The sequence below is a fragment of the Rhinoderma darwinii genome, unplaced genomic scaffold, assembly GCF_050947455.1.
Source record: "Rhinoderma darwinii isolate aRhiDar2 unplaced genomic scaffold, aRhiDar2.hap1 Scaffold_3910, whole genome shotgun sequence".
NCBI lineage: Eukaryota > Metazoa > Chordata > Amphibia > Anura > Rhinodermatidae > Rhinoderma > Rhinoderma darwinii.
In genome coordinates, this window is record NW_027463533.1 from 35,615 (window position 1) to 56,664 (window position 21,050).

At 51.0% G+C, this 21,050-nt stretch overlaps 2 protein-coding genes across 2 annotated transcripts; one reads left to right on the forward strand and one right to left on the reverse strand.

Moving 5' to 3' along the window:
* Positions 1 to 3,896: 3,896 nt before the first annotated feature.
* Positions 3,897 to 7,478, reverse strand: PAGR1 (PAXIP1 associated glutamate rich protein 1). Its single transcript, XM_075848379.1, has 4 exons — positions 7,189 to 7,478; positions 6,276 to 6,709; positions 5,061 to 5,143; positions 3,897 to 4,552 (listed from the first exon to the last, which is right to left on the reverse strand). The coding sequence occupies exons 2-4, from the start codon at positions 6,707 to 6,709 to the stop codon at positions 4,368 to 4,370; spliced, it is 702 nt and encodes a 233-aa protein (XP_075704494.1). The 5' UTR covers positions 7,189 to 7,478; the 3' UTR covers positions 3,897 to 4,367.
* Positions 7,479 to 7,541: 63 nt separating this feature from the next.
* KIF22 (kinesin family member 22) lies at positions 7,542 to 18,751 on the forward strand. Its single transcript, XM_075848378.1, has 14 exons — positions 7,542 to 7,785; positions 10,019 to 10,218; positions 10,394 to 10,521; positions 10,595 to 10,752; positions 10,822 to 11,031; positions 12,380 to 12,610; positions 12,867 to 13,020; positions 14,601 to 14,718; positions 14,812 to 14,980; positions 15,616 to 15,808; positions 15,959 to 16,017; positions 16,286 to 16,483; positions 17,837 to 17,896; positions 18,077 to 18,751. The coding sequence occupies exons 1-14, from the start codon at positions 7,693 to 7,695 to the stop codon at positions 18,104 to 18,106; spliced, it is 2,001 nt and encodes a 666-aa protein (XP_075704493.1). The 5' UTR covers positions 7,542 to 7,692; the 3' UTR covers positions 18,107 to 18,751.
* The last annotated feature ends 2,299 nt before the right edge of the window (positions 18,752 to 21,050 follow it).

Here is a 21,050-nt window from a genome sequence, read left to right on the forward strand (position 1 = left end):
ATGAGCAATAACGATCTGCCTGTCCCCAAGAACGAGCGCGACCCCCGGACGAGCCACGGAACGCCCACCGCGCCACAACCACAAATCATCACAAATATAATTACTGCGGGTGAAATCAGAGAAATAAGTCCCGTTCTTACCTGAAAATTCTCTACCCTGGAATCACCTGGACACGTGCGAGATAAAAGAAGAAACACAGCCAATCAGAGTCATCGCCCTTCCCCCAGAGACTGCAGCCAGAAATATCTGCTGAGCCGTGTATCTAATCCTATCATGTGTGATACTGTCTGCTGAGCCGTGTATCTAATCCTATCATGTGTGATACTGTCTGCTGAGCTGTGTATCTAATCCTATCCTGTGATACTGTCTGCTGAGCTGTGTATCTAATCCTATCCTGTGTGATACTGTCTGCTGAGCTGTGTATCTAATCCTATCATGTGTGATACTGTCTTCTGAGCTGTGTATCTAATCCGATCATGTGTGATACTGTCTGCTGAGCTGTGTATCTAATCCTATCATGTGTGATACTGTCTGCTGAGCTGTGTATCTAATCCGATCATGTGTGATACTGTCTGCTGAGCTGTGTATCTAATCCTATCATGTGTGATACTGTCTGCTGAGCCGTGTATCTAATCCGATCATGTGTGATACTGTCTGCTGAGCCGTGTATCTAATCCGATCATGTGTGATACTGTCTGCTGAGCCGTGTATCTAATCCTATCCTGTGTGATACTGTCTGCTGAGCTGTGTATCTAATCCTATCCTGTGTGATACTGTCTGCTGAGCTGTGTATCTAATCCTATCATGTGATACTGTCTGCTGAGCTGTGTATCTAATCCTATCATGTGTGATACTGTCTGCTGAGCCGTGTATCTAATCCGATCATGTGTGATACTGTCTGCTGAGCGGTGTATCTAATCCTATCCTGTGTGATACTGTCTGCTGAGCTGTGTATCTAATCATATCATGTGTGATACTGCCTGCTGAGCTGTGTATCTAATCCTATCCTGTGTGATACTGTGTGCTGAGCTGTGTATCTAATCCTATCATGTGATACTGTCTGCTGAGCTGTGTATCTAATCCTATCATGTGTGATACTGTCTGCTGAGCCGTGTATCTAATACGATCATGTGTGATACTGTCTGCTGAGCTGTGTATCTAATCCTATCATGTGTGATACTGTCTGCTGAGCCATGTATCTAATCCTATCCTGTGTGATACTGTCTGCTGAGCTGTGTATCTAATCCTATCATGTGTGATACTGTCTGCTGAGCTGTGTATCTAATCCTATCGTGTGATACTGTCTGCTGAGCGGTGTATCTAATCCTATCATGTGTGATACTGCCTGCTGAGCTGTGTATCTAATCCTATCCTGTGTGATACTGTCTGCTGAGCTGTGTATCTAATCCTATCCTCTGTGATACTGTCTGCTGAGCTGTGTATCTAATCCTATCCTCTGTGATACTGTCTGCTGAGCTGTGTATCTAATCCTATCATGTGTGATACTGTCTGCTGAGCTGTATCTAATCCTATCATGTGTGATACTGTCTGCTGAGCCGTGTATCTAATCCTATCATGTGTGATACTGTCTGCTGATCTGTGTATCTAATCCGAACATGTGTGATACGGTCTGCTGAACCGCTGTATCGAATCCTGTGTGATACTGTCTGATGTATCTAAGCCTATGTGTGCTACTGTCTGCTGTACCCAATCCCACCATGTGTGATAGTTTCACAGCACTCCCTCCCCAGCTGTGATCTCTCTTACCTACAATGTATCTCTCTCTGTATATGATCAGCGCTGCGCTGTCTCCGTCCTCCGGTTCTAGGATATTTTCCGTTTTCTTCTGTGGGATTTTTGTGATGTTCCCGGTCAGGGGGTTTTGATCAGTGATCTGCGGTAGGAGTTTTGGGGAAGTGTCCAACTCTGCCACCTGGTGGAAACCCGGGGAACTGCAACACGGGCTCAATAGAAAAACGCCAACTAAACTCCTACAAACATCTGCCCGGTGAATGATGTCGGTCCGTGTGAATTGGGCCTCAGTATCGGGGACGCTGCGGTCACGTTGGGCTGTTTAATTCTGTCAGTGTTTGTCTAAGGCTGGATTCACACGAGCGTTGCGTTTTTGCGTGCGCAAAAACCATTTGACAGCTGCGTGTGTCATGCGTGTCTGATGCGCGGCTGCGTGATTTTCGCGCAGCCGCCATCATAGAGATGAGGCTGGTCGACGCCCGTCACTGTCCAAGGTGCTGAAAGAGCTAAATCTTTCAGCACCCTCGACAGTGAATGCCGAACACAACAGCGAAAAACCTGTCAAAAAAAAAGATAAAGTTCCTACTTACCGAGAACTTCCCGGCCGTTGCCTTGGTGACGCGTCCTTGGTGACGCGCCTCTCTTGACATCGGGCCCCACCTCCCTGGATGACGCGGCAGTCCAAGTGACCGCTGCAGCCTGTGCTTGGCCTGTGATTGGCTGGAGCTGTCACTTGAACTGAAGTGTCATCCCGGGAGGTCGGACTGCAGGAAGGAGACAGGAGTAATCGGTAAGTTAGAACTTCGGGTTTTTTTACAGGTTCATGTATTTTGGGATCGCAAGTCACTGCCCATGGTGCTGAAACAGTTTAACTCTTTCAGCACCATGCACAGTGAATGTCTCCCGACGGAAATTTTTTTGCCGGGTTCGGCCAAAACGAGTTTGGCCGAACCCGGTGAAGTTCGCTTCGGTTGTCGGGTTTCGCTAATCGCAAAGACACTCCGTTTGGATGTTCGGAAACAGAAAAGCACGTGGTGCTTTTCTGTTTACATTCATCCTTTTGACAGCTGTTGCGCAAACACGCAGTTCGCACGGAAGTGCTTCCGTGCGACATGCGTGGTTTTCACGCACCCATTGACTTCAATGGGTGCGTGATGCGTTGAAAACGCTGAATCAACGGACATGTCGTGAGTTTTTTGCAACGGAGCAACGCTGCGCAAAAAACGCTGCCATGTCTGCACGGCCCCATTGACTAATATAGCTACGGGCAACGCACGTGAAAATCACGCGCGTTGCACGCGCGTAGTTTACGTTCGTCTGAATAAGCCCTAATAATTAGATAAAAATAAAAGTTACGTCTTCATTTTCTCCTAAACATGAACCAGGAATCTGGGAAACAAGCGCTCATTTATTTGCCTCTGGGAATTTGGTCTTTTTTGTGAATCTACCGCCAGGCCCCCTGCACGTGACTACAGACTGACGGCCGCGGACTGTCACCCCGTGGTCCCATTATAAAATGTAGAGCGGTCCGTAAACTCAAAACATAGAACGAGTCCTTACACGGCCCGGACCCTTCATGTAAATATCCGGGGGGGCGTCCGTATTTTTATCCACAATTGCAGGTCTGTGCCCGAGGCCTCACTAAACTTTAAAAAAATGTCTGACATGTCAGAAGGTTTGATCGGTGGGGGGGTCCGAGCACCGAGACCCCCACGATCGCTAAAACAAAGCGGCAGAAGCGCTCAGGTGAGATCCGTGCCGCTTGGTCTCTGTTCGGCTTTTCTGAATGTTTAGTTACCCTTTAATAATATAAGCGGGTTGGGGGTCCCCACTGTATAGAGCAGCTCTCATTCTGGAGCCCCCAGCCCACGTACGCCCCATTGTATGACATAATATTCCTCCCCCGCCAGATACATCTGCAATCAGTGCGGGGGAGACGAAGGGGACGCCAAGTGGAAAACAATCCCCTCCTAGGAAATACTGCGGTGTGGTTTACACTGCTGAGCAGCTGACTGGGCGGGGCTGGGGCTGATTGACAGCTCTGCTCTCCGGTCCTGTGCTGGGGTGTTCGCTGCCCGCAGACCTATCACAGGAGTCGGTTTTCTGTTAAATGACGGCAAATAAACAGTAAGTTAAATATTCGATTTTAAGAGGGAAAAGAAAAGTTAATTTATTTACAAAGGACAACGCTGCGGGGGACACGAGGCGGCCTCCACAACAGTCACCTCAGGGCTCTTCACTCGCAGCATTCAGCTGAGACACTGCACAGATCCTCCAACCGGGGAACTACAACTCCCAGCTACCGCACGCAGCAGACACGCTGGAACCTGCTGGACTGGAGCCGCGTCCACTTTTATTATGAGAGTCCTCGTCACTTCTCAGGAGGTGGAGGACGTATTAGGAGATGCGGACCGCGAATATGTGAAAACCCGCTCCGCCCGACACTTCAGTGAACAGCAGGGAATATTTCATTGGCGTGCAGTACATGTAACGTCCACAAGGTGGCGCCATGTCTATTACACTGATGTAGAACGCACAGATTTGCCATCAGTCTTTCACGGTCGCGGCGTCAGTTCTGCTGCAGTTACATTGCGACAATTTCCAGCTGTTGATGCTCAGTACTTCCGCTGGCGGGGGAAGATGGCGGACGAGCGTTTGGGGGTCGGCACAGAGTCTGGGTCCATATCAAACAGATCACGGCCAGTCTTCAGGATCTGCTCCTCGATCTTCTTGTGGCGCTTCATGTCGGACAGGACTTTATCCAGCCGCGCCTCCCTCTTCTGACTGCGGCCAGAACTCCCTGATAAGCGGAAGAGAAAGAGTTAAGTATAGAAGTCTCCGCAGCGCCGCTCATCGTCATCAGGTGCCATAGACATCTGGCGCTTACGTTTGCCCTCTGCTTATCAATTTGGTATCAAGGTCAACTTTCTAGTTTGAAATCCATCTCGCGTCTCACCAGAGGCTCCACCTGCTGCTTTGCCACCCCATGCTTTACACTGCAGCACTGCTCTATTAGTGTACAGTTATGGCCACTGACTGCAAGGTCAACTCGAGTACGAGGTGACATGGAATCCACCTTCTAACTAAGAGGCTCAGGCGGCTGCTCTGTCCCCTCCATGCTTTACACTGCTGCTCCGCTCCATTAGGGTTTGGCTACGTCCACCGACACCAGTTTAGCTGCATCATCTACAATCACTCCCTTTATACGCAGAACGGATACAATAATAAAAGAAAGGAATCTGCAGGCAGCCTGTAATCTGCGGATGGATAGGGCTCCGCCCCCATTTATCCCCTCCCCCATCACTTACCAGGTGTTCGTCGTCTGTCAATTAAAGAGTTTTTCGGAGTGGAAGGTTCATCATCAAAATCAAACTCTGTGGGGACAGAAGGCCTGCGGGGACAAGACAAAAATCAAGAGGACGCAAGTAACACGAATGACAGGAGGAATCTGATTGGTCCTCGCGGGAAACACCAGTGATGTCATCACCGTTACCTCACACATGACCGAAGAACAAAGCTTAGACAACAATCCCCTCAATAACAGGGTGACCAGAATCTCTCGCTCAGCGGCCGTCCCTTCCAGCTGACGCCGCCATATTGTGAGAGTCCCTAATAAATTCTGCACAGAAGCGGCAAACTAAAGATTCCCCTTAAAGGGCCGGTCCAGCGTTCTAGAAATAGAACGTAGACATTTATGGCATCTCCACCTGTGGGAACCGCACACATCTCGAGAATGGGGGTCCCCAAAATGCTGGCTGCCGCACCCGGGCGGGGGATCAGTGGAGATGTGGTCGGGATTCTGGAAACAGCCGAGCTCGCTGAGATACACGGTCCCCGTAACTCTCAGTGATTGGTAGTAAACAGCGTAGAACGGCGAACTCGGCTGTTTCCGAAATCCCAACCACGGTCAGAGGACGACCCCCCCCACTATGAGCCGGATATGGCGAGCGCTGTAAGACTCATCTGTATGGCCGCATGTAATACTACATTCCCCCTCTAGTGGTCGCTGCAGTGGAAATGTCTGGCTGGCCGAGGCTCCCCCCCGCTCTCGTATGAAAGGGGTTGTCTGTGATGAGACCCCCTTTAATTATCGTATAACAAAAAGTTGGTTTCAAACCCTCACCATTTGTAAGATCTCTGCTTGCCATCAGTAAATGGAGACATCCAGAGGCCTGTACAGACCGAATACCTCTCACAGCTGAGTTTGTTACAATTGTATCCAGTCTAAGGAATCCCCTGTGAGCTCCAGATTGATACATTTTACCTGCACTGATTCATTGTAACAAACTATCAGCAGAGGAGAGAGATTTGTGCTGCTGTGTTTAGCTCACAGAGGATTGTCTAGACTGGATATAATTGTAACAAACCCTCAGCTGTGAAAAGTATTAGGTCAGGATGGGTTTTCAGCCTCTGGATGTCTCCATTTACTGCCAGCAAGCAGAGATCTTGTAGAGCTTTTCATGACACAATGATGAAGCGTCATTGACATCAGATTGGACTCGTCGGCTCCCTGGGTCACTCACATCTCTTCTTCCTCCTCCTCCTCGTCCTCTTCCTCCTGCTCGGATTCTTCGTCCAGGGTGTCCGGCTCGGGGGTGGGCGGGCGGCGCAGCAGGAGGTCCACCTGCAGGGGCAGCGTTCTCTCGCTGGCGATGAGCTCGTACAGCCGCTTTATCTCCTCCGGCGCCGGCATCCAGCCTTCAGTCTCATCCAGGTCGTCGTCACTGCACTGAATGCACCAGTCCTCATCCTCATCCTCCTCCTCATCATCATCATCATCGTCCTCCTCCTCCTCCTGCCGCCGCTTATCTCCTTCACCCTCCTCTTCCGCTTTCTCTCCTTCGTCTTCCTTCTGCTTCTCGTCTGCCTCCCCCTCCTCCTCTTCTCCTTCCTTCACAGCCAGCGACTCCATCCCGGACGTCACCTTCTCCTCGCCATCTTCCGACGCTTCCTGCATCTAAATTCGGGACGGGATAAAGTTCGCATTAGTAAACGCCGCGACATCTGTAATCACATGACTTCCTATTAGAGACGCCCGGGGGTGGAAGCGGCAGAAAATGTATTACACGTTTTGGCGCACAAACTGGCGCAATATTAACGGTGACTCATGTCCCAGGTCCTCAAAGGAATCATGTGACGTCCCAACACGGAGATTATATCACCATTAAGAAGTGCGACTAGAACAATATAAATTATAATGAGGTCCGAGTCCTGACTCTTTATATATGGACAGTAACATTATAAGAGTTGTATATAATCAGCTACTTGTGACGTCACCACTGCACAGCTGCTGTATTCCCGGCTATAATCTCCTGTAACATTGGTATGAAGGGTCCTGGGATTTATAACTGCTCCTGAGTGGGCTGTAATATGATTATAATGGATGAGAGGGGCTCTGATGAGGACACTCCGGTTATCCCTCCTGTCACCACTCACCGTACACGCCGCCGTGTTCTGCTCTCAGAAATATCCACCGTTATTTAGAATGAGGAGGGGGCCGCCATGTTGTCAGAGTCCTGTTTACCCCGCCAGGATCACAGGACATCACATCCGGTCTGCTCTCCCCCTGTCATTTCCAGGCGCATCCACAAGGTGGCGCTGTGTGTTTCAGCCTGTGGCGGCCATCTTTAGTTTGGCAGGGAGCACTGTGGATAGCGCAGCGGCTGGTCTACATCACGTTCTCTGCGATTTTTGTGGCTTCTAAAATAATAATCCGACAGTGAAGATGAATAGTACAAGTCAGGACTCTGCCAGGTAATTATAACATGCCAGACTGTGCCCGCACTAAACATGGCCGCTCTGCCTCCAGTCATGTGACCGCCGCTGCAACGTCCTAGTTTTTTGAACTGGCCAATGAGGACTGATTTGCGTTTCAAGCCTCTCGTTAATCGTCCAGTTTAAGCGTCAAGTGACATTTCGGGGGCTTCCCATTGGCTGTTGATGAAGGAGGCCGCCAAATACGAAATAGACCGACTAAACGAAGCATCTGCGGCCTCTGGAGGAGGCTGGATAGGCCGGCGTGGAGAACCTGAGGTAATAATGAGGGGGCGCCTGTGTTCACCTCACCCTCGTCTGTGGGGTCCTGGTCCGGGTAATTACAGAGCAGCCCCCGCATCTGTAATAATATATAATACATTCCTCCTAGTCCAGGTGTGATCTGTATCTGGGTATAATGAATGCGGCATTACAGCCGGACCTCTGCGTGTTGTATCGTGACTTTGCCGGTCAGGGCAGTAGGAAAGCTGGGTGACAGATTATCACTGATTCTGGCAGACGGCGAGGGCGTGACATCCGTCTATGAGATGAGCCCCTCTTGTCCCCGCAGCCGGATCTCTAGACCTTCCATGTAGAAAACGACGTCCCCCCTAAAATCATCAGTTTGCCCCCCTGACAACACTCCCTGTCACCTGCTGTGTATTGATGGTTACAGGAGGGTTAATGCGCTGCCCCTTTAATGGCGGCCGGTCGTTTCCAGAACTAGGATTGTGGGCGATTCCTGTCTTTCTGTAACGCTTATTGGGGGTAACGCTGGCGGCCGTGTTTCACGTAGGGCCCCGCTATGTGTGTTTGTTTCCCTGTCCACCGCGGTCCGGATAATTTGCCTCTCCTGGGAAGAACTTGTCGCGAGGAAATCGAGATGTCATCATACCAGAATCTGGACAACGATTCCGATACTTCGTGTAATATTAAGATACCAAAACGAAACGTCACCAACAACAAAAAAATATTAAGATTAATAGTAATTAACCCCATGATGTTCCTCAGTCATAATGGACAACATTGGGTTAATGTGCGGCGCACGGAGGGTCATCGTCATCGCGCCTGACATTAATACGTGAAGTATTGTATATTATAGCGGCGTAAACACGAATGACGCTACAAATGTTATCCGTCACGACGATGCAGAATGTGATGATTATTTGTAGTGACTTATTCATGTTTGTTGTAAAAAATGTCGGGTTTTTGTTTAACTTTTACTTTATTTTAACTTTTTATTTTAATGTACAGGCGTATATACTGATGGCGCGCGGGCGTTTACCACCTCAGTATGCCCGAACAGGAAATGTTGTCAGACAGCCCTGGGGACCTTCAATGGACCCGGGGCTGTCTGCCCATATATGGTATGTCCTCGATTGCGTCACAGGGATCCCCGTACTCCTTTTCCCCTGAATGCTGCGGTGGTGGTCGGCTTTGATCGCAGCATTCAGGGGCATAATGGCGGAGATGAGGTCTCTCTGATCTCCGCTGTTCTAGAGCGGGCTGCGGGTGCGTGATACACGTGTCATACAGTCATTGCCCCGCTCCGGAGTCCTGACAATAAGTGCGTGAGGAGATGCGGCCAGCGCTGCACTAATGAGCGGCGTCGCGGCCACTGAACACAAAACATGGGGGTGTTTTGCAGCGTGCCCGCCATGTTCTGTCTTCAGCGCCGGCCATATCACCTCATGCACTTATTGTCAGGACTCGGGAGCGGGGCAATGACTGTATGACACGTGTATCACGCACCCGCAGCCCCGCTCTCATCCATTCATGTGTTACTATACTGCAGCCGCACAGCCTAGTATTGAAATACATTACATAACGGTATCAGGCATTGTCTGGGTGGTCCGCGGGTAGCGTTGTCTGGGTGGTCCGCGGGTAGCGTTGTCTGGGTGGTCCGCGGGTAGCGTTGTGTGGGTGGTCTGCGGGTAGCGTTGTGTGGGTGGTCTGCGGGTAGCGTTGTGTGGGTGGTCTGCGGGTAGCGTTGTGTGGGTGGTCTGCGGGTAGCGTTGTGTGGGTGGTCCGCGGGTAGCGTTGTGTGGGTGGTCCGCGGGTAGCGTGTGGGTGGTCCGCGGGTAGCGTGTGGGTGGTCCGCGGGTAGTGTTGTGTGGGTGGTCCGCGGGCAACGTTGTGTGGGTGGTCCGCGGGTAGCGTGTGGGTGGTCCGTGGGCAGCGTTGTGTGGGTGGTCCGCGGGCAGCGTTGTGTGGGTGGTCCGCGGGCAGCGTTGTGTGGGTGGTCCGCGGGCAGCGTTGTGTGGGTGGTCCGCAGGCAGCGTTGTGTGGGTGGTCCGCGGGTAGCGTGTGGGTGGTCCGCTGCAGCGTTGTGTGGGTGGTCCGCGGGCAGCGTTGTGTGGGTGGTCCGCGGGCAGCGTTGTGTGGGTGGTCCGCGGGCAGCGTTGTGTGGGTGGTCCGCGGGCAGCGTTGTCTGGGTGGTCCGCGGGCAGCGTTGTCTGGGTGGTCCGCTGCAGGTTTTATCTTCAGATATTTGTCATTATTCATCCTGCAGATTGTGAACATGGCGCAGAGAGTGAGCATCGTGGACGGCCACGCGGTGAATAAGAAGCCCTCCCCGTCCCGTGTACGAGTGGCGGTGCGGCTCCGGCCCCCCACGGAGAAGGATGAGGATAAGACCTGTGTCCGGGGCCTGGACTCGCAGTCACTGGAGATTGTGAACTGGAGGAACCAGCTGGAAACCATGCAGTACCAGTAAGTCACCCGCAGGGCACCGTCACCACGGTTACACTCAGGGCAAAGGTCACGGCTCCTGGTACATGTTCCTCGGTGATGGGCACTCGGCTTTCCCAGATACAGATATAATGGCCGGACAGAACGACGATTGTCATGCAGCTGCGGGGCTTATGATGGTTTTTCTCCTCCTCAGGTTTGACGCTTTCTACGGGGAGGAGGCCACTCAGCGGGAGATCTACACCGGCTCCGTCTACCCCATCCTCCCTCATCTATTGGTCGGGCAGAATACCAGTGTGTTTGCTTATGGACCTACAGGAGCGGGTACGTGGTGTCCTGCCTGTACTGAGGAGTTCCTATATCCCCGCTGCTCTATATAACGTGTCCTCCTCTCCAGGTAAGACGCACACCATGCTGGGGAACCCGAGCCAGCCGGGCATCATACCCCGCGCTGTCAGGGACTTGCTGCAGATGACTCGCGGGGTGAATGGTAAAACTGAAGAGAACTGGACGTACACCATCAGCATGTCCTACGTGGAGATCTACCAGGAGAAGGTAAGTGACGGGCCCCGTAGTGTGCGCATCGTGCAGGTCCTCGTGTCCGTTTAACGCTCTTCCTCTCAGGTGATGGATCTTCTGGAGCCCAAAAACAAGGACCTTCCAATCCGAGAAGACAAAGATCACAACATCCTCATCCCCGGGGTGACCCAGAAGATAATCCGCACCTTCTCAGACTTCGATGAACATTTAATTCCCGCTAGTCAGAACCGCACGGTCGCCAGCACCAAACTGAACGACCGCTCCAGCCGCAGCCACGCCGTGCTGCTCATTAAGGTGAGTGGCTTATTGTTCGCGTCTCCCGGAATGATCAGACGTGTGGTGATTCTTCCATAGTAATTGTGTCTTGAGGGGATGAAGATGGCGGTGGCCTCCGGCTGTGATATGTGAGAACTCTGCTTGTTGGATCTTCACGTTGTCTGTATTTCTCTGGTCCGGTCCACGTTCTGTATATGAATCGCTGAGATGTCTGATAAGTTTCTCCAGGATTTAGGCCGGGGTCACTCGTAGTCGCATTTGTCCACGTTACCTGTGGAGAGGTCAGAACGGCCGGATATGATCTGAGCGCTCCCCCAGGAGGAGGCCGGGGGCTGAGATCTGAGCGCTCCCCCAGGAGGAGGCCGGGGGCTGAGATCTGAGCGCTCCCCCAGGAGGAGGCCGGGGGCTGAGATCTGAGCGCTCCCCCAGGAGGAGGCCGGGGGCTGAGATCTGAGCGCTCCCCCAGGAGGAGGCCGGGGGCTGAGATCTGAGCGCTCCCCCAGGAGGAGGCCGGGGGCTGAGATCTGAGCGCTCCCCCAGGAGGAGGCCGGGGGCTGAGATCTGAGCGCTCCCCCAGGAGGAGGCCGGGGGCTGAGATCTGAGCGCTCCCCCAGGAGTAGGCCGGGGGCTGAGATCTGAGCGCTCCCCCAGGAGGAGGCCGGGGGCTGAGACTTCCAGCTTCTTACTGCCTGCTTGTTGTAGCGACGCTCAGGTCTATACCTGCCCCCCCCCCCCCCCTCTGTCTGGTTCACAATGCGGGGAGACGTCCTCTGGTAACGGGATTACGGCGCGTTCACTTTCAAGGCTGCAGGAAATTTCACTGTCATCGTTCCCAGCGGGTTTCACTGGCGTTTGAGGGCTCAGATTTCCAGCGCTTCTTTAGTGTTTTATTTATTGTGGGACGAGATGATGGCAGAGGCTGGTTAATGCCCTTACCTAACCGTAACAGCAGGTGGCGCCAGTGGTCTGCAGTACAGGTGGGGATTGACATCCTGGTGGGTTTTGTGGCGGGATTATAGTCGTGTGTGACCCACAGATAAAAATTCTGTTTATCCAGTATCCATGGGATTTCCAACGTGCCAGATTATCCGACATTCTGGACCATCAGAGATGCATATTGTACACCTGTTATATGTCACCTGCTGCAAGGGGAGTCCTGAAGGTTACAATTAGGTCTTCTACACCAGCACTGGCATCAGACTTTATTGTGCCCTTCAGGAGTCGTGTTGGGCCTATTGAGTGTCTGGCGGGACTTTTGTTTGTTGCCAGATTATCAGTATTTCCGGACCGGTGCTGGACTATGTAGCGGGTAGATATAAATCTGCAGTTTCTGAGAGGAGGTAAAACCTTCTATTCGTCTTTTCAGGTGCAGAAGATTCAGCAGATTCCCCCGTTCAGGCAGCTGACGGGAAAGCTTTATCTCATAGACCTGGCGGGTTCAGAAGACAATCGCCGCACAGGAAACCAAGGCATTCGCCTGAAGGAGAGCGGCGCCATCAACTCGTCCCTGTTTACCCTCAGCAAAGTAGTGGACGCCTTAAATCAGGGGCTCCCCAGAATCCCTTACAGAGACAGCAAGCTGACCCGGCTGCTGCAGGTGAGTGAGGCCGCGCTTCCTTCTCTACCGGACGTTCATGTCATAAATACAAACCGCCGGCGACGCGTCCAGACCGCAGCGTAATGACCAGCGCTAGGGGCAGGAACCAAGACCAGACATTTACCTGTATGAGCGGACACGGCAGCATCGCCCTCTGCAATGCGCTTATTACGGGAGACTCCTTTACTATGGCAGATTATATTGTGACCTGAGGCTAGAAGTCGAGTCTAATGTTTTTATTTAACGGTCTCCTCAGGATTCGCTCGGTGGCTCCGCCCACAGTGTAATGATCGCAAATATCGCTCCAGAACAGAAGTATTACTTTAACACTCTCACTGCCCTCAACTTCGCTGCCAAGTCCAAGCAGATCATCAACAAGCCGTTCAGCCAGGAGACCACGCAGGCACCAGGTAGGAGGTCACGGTTTCCACGTGTGTAACCGCCGGAAGCGTTGAATGTTTTGTCATGTGACTGACACATTCTACAGTAATTACTAAGGCCTCATGCACACGGTCCGCGATTACGGGCACGGCTGGTGGCCGCGGATAGTCACCAGCGTTTTCGGCCTGTGTTGCCATACAAAGTATAGGAGCACGGTCTGTGAAAAGCAAAAGATGAGACACGCTTTATCATTTGCAGAGGTTTTCTACGGCCCAGACATCTTCCCGCAAACATATACGGGAAGGTGTCCGCGGTCAATAGAAGTGAATTGGTCCATAATTGCGGACCGTAATTACGGACCAATTCTGTGGCTGTGTGCACGGGGCCTTAAAGAGGATGTCACCACATTATAAGTGGCCTATCTTGTACATGATGTGATCGGCGCTGTAATGTAGAGAACAGCAGTGGTTTTTATTTAGAAAAACAATCATTTTTGAGGGAGTTATGACCTATTTTAGCTTTATGATAATGACTTTCTGAATGCCCAACTGGGCGTGTTTTACTTTTTGACCAAGTGGGCGTTGTGGAGAGGAGTGTATGACGCTGACCAATCAGTGACCAATCAGCGTCATACACTTCTCTCCATTCATTTACACGGCACATAACGATATAGCTAGATCACTATGTGCAGCCACATACACACACTATAACATTACTGCAGTGTCCGGAGAATTAATAGACTTCACCTCCAGCCAGGACGTCGTGTGTATTCAGAATTCTGACACTTCGCTAACGTTTGTGTGTCATTTACAGCAAGGCAAGCGTAATCTAGTTTTAAATGACAGTTTACAGTGTAATCTCACAGAAACTTTATCGAAGTGTCAGGATTGTGAATACACGTCACGTCCTGGCTGGAGGTGATGTATATTCACTGTCAGGACACTGCAGTAACGTTAGTGTTCGTGTATTAGGCTGCACATAGTGATCTAGCTATATCACTATGTGCAGAATAAATGAATGGGGAGAAGTGTATGACGCTGATTGGTCACTGATTGGTCAGGATCATACACTCCTCTGTACAACGCCCACTTGGTCATATAGTAAAACACGCCCAGTTGTCCACTAAGAAACTCATTAGCATAAAGCTAAAATAGGTCATAACTCTGCTGTAATCTGCATTACAGCGCCGATCACATCATGTACGAGACAGGCCACTTAATTCAGGCACAGACTCTCCATGGAACTCTATGGGCGCTGCCGTCATTACGGAAGGCTACGGATGTGTACCCATCTGTAATTATGTAAGCGTTGCTATTTGATGTCAGGATATTACCCAAGATTCATCGTTTTGTGGATCTGTAAATGCGGATGTGCTACAGATCGTATTTCCGGACACCAGTCCCTATATGCAGCAGGCTTACGGATGACTATAAATGACCACGGATCCGTATTTGCAGATGGATGAAAAATAAAGTCCTGGTCATGGGGCCTAAACAATATTTCTATCTCCACGGGGGAGACATCCGGGAACGGTCACCGTCCCATAAACCAAACATTGGAGGGGGATCCGGTGAGTTATGTGATCTCCGGTCTTTTCTTTTCCCCTCAGCTCAGCTCACCATGAAGAGACCTCGGGAGGATTTGGAGGCTTCATCTCGACACCTGAAAAAGAACAAGACGGACTCCACAGAAGAGTCTCCCGAGAGTTCTAAAGACGGCACGAATAAGTACGACCCCCCCCCCCCCCCCTGTCCTCCGGGTGTTACCCGGGTGTCTGCCCCCAGCCTGCCCCTTGCTGAGCACCTTTCTGCTTCTTACAGGAAGAAACTCCAGCTAGCCTCCCTAGACCCGGCCGTGCTGGACAGGCTGCTCAAACTGGATAGGATACTGACCGAGAAGGGAAAAATGGAAACCCAGCTGCTGAGCACGCCCAAACGGGAGCGCATGGCCCTGCTAAAGAAGTGGGAGGAGAGTCAGATGGAGATTGAGGTGAGGGGTGAGGGTCCGGCACATACAGCAGGAGGCATTGCTAGTATCTTAAAAGCATATATGGACAGTGATGTCAGGGGTTTACCTGGAGCAGAGCCGCTAGCGCTCTGCCTGGGACTCCTTCTCTCGTCCTGACATCACTGTCCATTGATGGACAGTAATGCCGTGATGACGGCACCCGGTGGCCGAGTGGGTCCCCCTAGGGTAGTGGGCCTCGGCACTTTCCCAGGTTCGCCAGGTGCTGCCACCGGCCCAGCAATTTGTTTTTTCTGTTTACGTGCTGGGAGGCCCCTTCCTCTATGTAGATGCTTTGTGCTATGAGCAGGGATATGTTCACACGTGGCAGATTTGGTGCAGAAATATGCAACTGAAAGTCTGTTCCATACATGTGAATGGGGATGTTTCTGCAGCCGGTGAATGGATTTCTGCAAATCCTAAAAATTTCTGAAACAAATCTGCAGCGTGTAAATTTACTGAGGCAACAAACGTATTCAAGGTAATAACCTCGTTATGTGGGGCGGTCGGTAATATGACCTGACGGATGATTAGTAGAGACAACATGGAGACTGGACATGGGGATTGTCTTTTCTGGTTGTGTTAAAAGGTGGACTGTCTCTTTAATTCCCGTTCCTCAGAGGCTGAAGGAGAAGCAGAAGGAGCTGGAGGAGAAGGCTCTGGCGGCTGAGGCTCGTTTTGAGAAATCCAGCGGCTCAGACTTTGAATTGTCGGATTCCAGCGTGAACGAGAGCAGTTTCCGGGCTCCTCTGAGGACTCGCGCCATGTCCACGGCCAAGGCCAAGAAGGTGCTCCGTGTCCTGCCTCTGCAGGGTGAGTGTCCTGGAGCGCCTGGGTGGGGGTCAGACGCTCATCTGTTAGTGACTGGGGTGATGGGGTCTTGTGGGTGCTGTGACTTTAAGATCCTGCCCTGACCGCGCTCACGTCTCATGCGTCCGGTATTTCCACTTTTATTGTGTCCAGGACTTAACCAAAACGAGACCAAAGAAGAAGGGATCACGGTGGTCGAGAGGAAAACGCGGGTGAGTGAGAAACGTCTAAAGCCTGTCGAGTCTATTCAGGGGGGAGACGAGGGGTCTGATGCTTAGAGGATTTTCACCTAAAATCTAATGGTCACTCGCTGGGTGGTAACATGGCGACCAGTACAAGACACTCACAGGGGTCATCGCACGCCGGGGTCATCGCACGCCGGGGTCATCACACGCCGCCATTATTACCAGGAAACTGCGGAATAGTTTTGCTTGTTGTCTTCTGAGGTTTTAGTTTTGGTCTCACTTGTCACATCCACAGGAACCTCGGGCCGGACGTGAGAACGAGTCCAGCTGGGTGGTCAACCTGCGGACAGATCTGCTCCAGAGCGGCCAACAGAAGATTTTGAATCTGCTCAATAGCGGCTCAATAAAAGAGCTGAAATCCTTACAGAAGATCGGAGACAAGAAGGCAAAGCTCATCCTGGGCTGGAGGGAGGTCAACGGCCCCTTCAAAAAGGTACACAAATAATAAGGTAAAAGGGGTTTTCCACCATCTGACGACCTGTCCACCGGATACGTCATCCGTATATCATTGGTGTGGGTCTCACACCCGGACCCTGCACCGATTAGCCGCTCCGGTGGCCTGCGGGCACCAGATGTTATGGCACATGATGCGATGTACAGAGCTGGAAGCAGTTGGCTCCGTGCTGCAGCTCCGCTACTATTTACTTGAATATTGCAGCTCGGCTGCTATTCCGTATAACTGCTTCCGGCCTGTACGTCCAGTGTACGGAGACATTGGACCAGCTGATTTGTGCGGGGTCCGGGTGTTTGCCCCCTGCAGATCATGTACTGATGACCCATCCGGTGGATAGATTATCAGTTGTCAGAAGGTGGAAAACCCCTTTATTCAATTACTGGATCGGGAGAGTTTCAGGTTTGGTGCTGAGCAGAAAGTGTTATTGTACACATGACCTTCCGGTCTTCTTGGGGAATCCATCTCTTTAGGGGGAGGGTAAATGACGACATTCAGGTTTATGGGAGTTTTTCAGGCCTGGGGAATATACACTTTGTGACCATCAGTTTAATTTAAAGAGGACCGGTCACTAAGTCATGGAAAGTGAACCAGCCGTCTCCCCCGATTACCGCCGTCTCCCCCGATTACCGCTGTCTCCTGAACTCCAGCGGTGCTCATATTTTATTCCCGTTCCCACCTCCACTGGTACCAAGATAAAGCCCCCGGTTGTTTTGGCGGCAAATATGGTAACGAATCACTGGCTAACCAAGAGGACATCAATGCCAGTGATTCTCCAGAGAAGGAGCGACCTCACACCTCTGTCCTATCAGCGGGATCTCGCGATTAATGTCTTCACCCAGCGTGTTCTCGCGAGATCCTGCTGAGCTGGCGCTGTGTGTGAAGCCGCCTCACCCTGATAGGACGGAGGCTGTGATGTAGCTCAACCTCAGGGGAATCACTGGTGTTGACTCGTTACCATATTTGCCGCCAAAACAACCGGAGGCCTCATCTCGGGAACGGGGAACATAGAAATGAAATGAAAGCACTGCGGGAGTCCAGGAGCCGATATGTAGTCGTTTGTGCCGGTTTTTAGGACAGAAAAAGAGCGAGAGAGAGAACGGGATCCCCTGTAGATTAGACCTTCCCGGACTGAAGTTCTGACTTGGCAGTGAAATGCTGATCCGTATGTGATGATTATATCAAACGGTTCTGGTCTAAGCAAGAAGGATTAAAAATCTCGTCAGTTCCTTCTATAGATAGAAAGGAACTGACGGGATTGCGGCCCGGCCTGGGCTCCGTGAGCGGTGTCTGTAGTAACTGCGCGGCTGAGGTTCTGTGACTTCTTTCCTTCAGGTGGAGGACCTGGCGTGTATGGAGGGGATGTCGGTCAAACAAGTCGGCTCCTTCTTAAAGGTACGACTCCAATGCTTAATGTTCATGTCTCCGCTTCTGGATTGACAGCCAAAAACACAATGAAACCATTGACTTTCTTTAGTCGTTACCTGTTGGCTGTAGTGTGATAAGGGCAGGGATGATGGGGGTTATACTGCGGTCATGTGAGCGGATCCCGTACTGAACGTTCTCTCCCCACAGGCCAATATTCTGAGCATAGTCGCGAGCTGAAGACGCCGGCGCCCTGCACTTCTCTCGGAGGAGCCGTCATCCCATGGATTCTATGAAACCTTTAATCTCCCGCCTGATGCACAATCATCCTCTCCGTCAGCCCGGCGGTAAATTAGGCTGCGGAGTGTTTGGCATCGTCTTGTGTTCCACCCCGACAAATGCGACTTTGTCCTCCACTAAACATCATTGTGGGGCCCAAGACTGAGGGGGGGGGGGGGGGTGTCGTCTTGTTTTTATTATTATTTTAATAGTATTTGTGGAAGTATGAGCTGCATCTGTGCATTAATCCCCCCCCCCCCCCCCCCCCGTACATGAGGCGTCATTACAGATGTGTATATAGGGTCCTTGTGTTTCGTGTATGTACCAGTAATACAATGCAGCCACTATTGTTTATAGGACCAAACGTTTTTAAATGACCTTAGACCTGCAGGGAAATATCGCGGCTCCGTGGAGCGGAATTATGAATGCAGATTGAGGTATAATGTAAGTTATCGGCGCCCGTCCGGTCACCAGGTTCTCAGTCCACAATGAGCTGCTCCGGGGCTGATGAACTCCACGTTTTACTCTCTGACCCAGAAGACGAATCACCGATGTTACTAAAACCTGAACTTTATGTTGACAATAAAACGTCTGACTTTTTTTAAATTACATTTTTCTTCTCATGTTTTCAACTGAAATTCAGAGCGATTGTAAAATATAACAGATTACTGATAAATCCAAAATTACAGAAAAAGGGGGAGACCCCTGACGAGTTACTGACCCGGTTATTCAGGGAAAATTCGGCGAGGGGAATGAATGAGACCCAATCATATTGACAGTCAGAGATAAAACACCTTAAATATTGTTCTAGAGACTGATTAGTCCTCTCCGTTTGGCCATTAGTTTCAGGATGGAAGGCAGAGGAGAAGGACAGATCAATCTCCAACTTCTTACAGAAGGCTCTCCAAAACAATGAAACAAATTGTACCCCTCTGTCCGAAACAATATTGACAGGGGCCCCATGGAGACGCAGGATGTGTTTGACAAACAAGGTAGCTAACGTCTTAGCATTGGGTAGTTTCTTGAGGGGCACAAAGTGGCACATCTTGCTGAAGCGGTCTACTACAACCCACACCACCGACTTGCCTTGAGATGGAGGCAAATCGGTGATAAAATCCATGGAGATATGGGTCCAAGGTCTCTGGGGAATGGGCAAAGAACGTAGTAAGCCCGCTGGTCGGGACCTGGGAGTCTTGGACCTAGCACAAACCTCACAATCGGCGACGTAGGTCTTAACGTCTTTAGGCAACCCAGGCCATCAATAGTTTCTGGCAATGAGGTGATTGGTACCCAGGACGCCTGTATGACCAGATAGTGCGGAGTCATGATTTTCCCTGAGTAACCTTAGCCGGAATTGCAGGGGAACAAACAGCTTGTCCTCAGGAAGGTTCCCGGGAGCTGCACCTTGATCAGCAGCAATTTCAGAAACTAAATCAGAATCAATGGAAGAAATGATTATACCATGAGGCAAAATACAAGCAGGATCTTCCTCCGAAGGAGGGCTGGCCACGAAGCTACGCGACAGTGCATCAGCCTTAATATTTTTAGACCCAGCTCTGTAGGTAACCAAAAAGTTGAATCTAGTAAAAAAACAACGCCCATCGAGCTTGTCTCGGGTTTAGCCTCCGGGCAGATTCTAGGAAAACCAGATTCTTGTGGTCGGTAAGGACCGTTACCTGGTGCCTAGCCCCCTCCAGGAAGTGGCGCCACTCTTCAAATGCCCATTTATTGGCTAAGAGTTCGCGGTTGCCAATATCATAGTTACTTTCATTGGGCGAGAACTTCCTGGAGAAGTAGGCACAGGGACGGAGATGGGTGAGGGACCTGGTACCCTGGGACAAGACAGCCCCCACTCCCACCTCGGAAGCGTCAACCTCCACGATAAATGGCTCCATTTGGTTGGGCTGAACCAGCACCGGGCCGAGATAAAGCACTTCTTAAGGACCTCAAAAGCCTGGACAGCCTCAGCAGGCCAGTGGAGGAGATCAGCACCTTTGCGAGTGAGGTTCGTAAGAGGCTTAGCGATGACCGAGAAGTTAGCAATAAATCTGTAATAATTAGCGAACCCCAAGAAACACTGTAACGCCTTCAGGGAGGCAGGTTGGACCCATTCCGCCACAGCCTTGACCTTGGCGGGTCCATGCGGAATTCATGAGGAGTGAGGATTTGACCCAAAAATGGTATCTCCTGCACCCCAAACACACATTTTTCGGTTTTCGCAAACAGTTTGTTTTCCCGAAGGACCTGGAGCACCTTCCTGACGTGCTCAATGTGGGAGGACCAGTCCTTGGAAAACACCAGTATGTCATCAAGGTACACTACAAGAAATACCCCCAGGTAATCTCTTAAAATCTCATTTATGAAATTCTGGAAGACCGCAGGAGCATTACACAACCCAAAGGGCATGACGAGGTATTCGAAATGACCTTCGGGCGTGTTAAACGCAGTCTTCCACTCATCCCCCTCTTTGATGCGGATAAGGTTATATGCCCCCCGTAGATCAAACTTAGAGAACCATTGGGCCCCCTGAACCTGATTAAAGAGATCAGGAATCAAAGGAAGGGGATACTGGTTCCTTAGAGAAAACATCAGCGAAGTCCTGAACAAACTCAGGTAGCGTGTTCACCTCCTCAGGGAGAGAAATAGAATTAACAGAAAAACATGACGTCAAGCATTCATTACCCCATTTGGTAAGATCCCCAGAATTCCAGTCAAACGTGGGATTATGCAACTGCAACCAGGGAAGGCCTAAAACCAAATCGGACGATAATCCCTGCATCACCAGTACAGAGAACTGCTCCAAATGCATGGAGCCAACAAGGAGTTCAAAAACAGGGGTATGCTGTGTAAAATAACCATTAGCAAGAGGAGTGGAGTCGATACCCACTACCGGGACAGGTTTAGG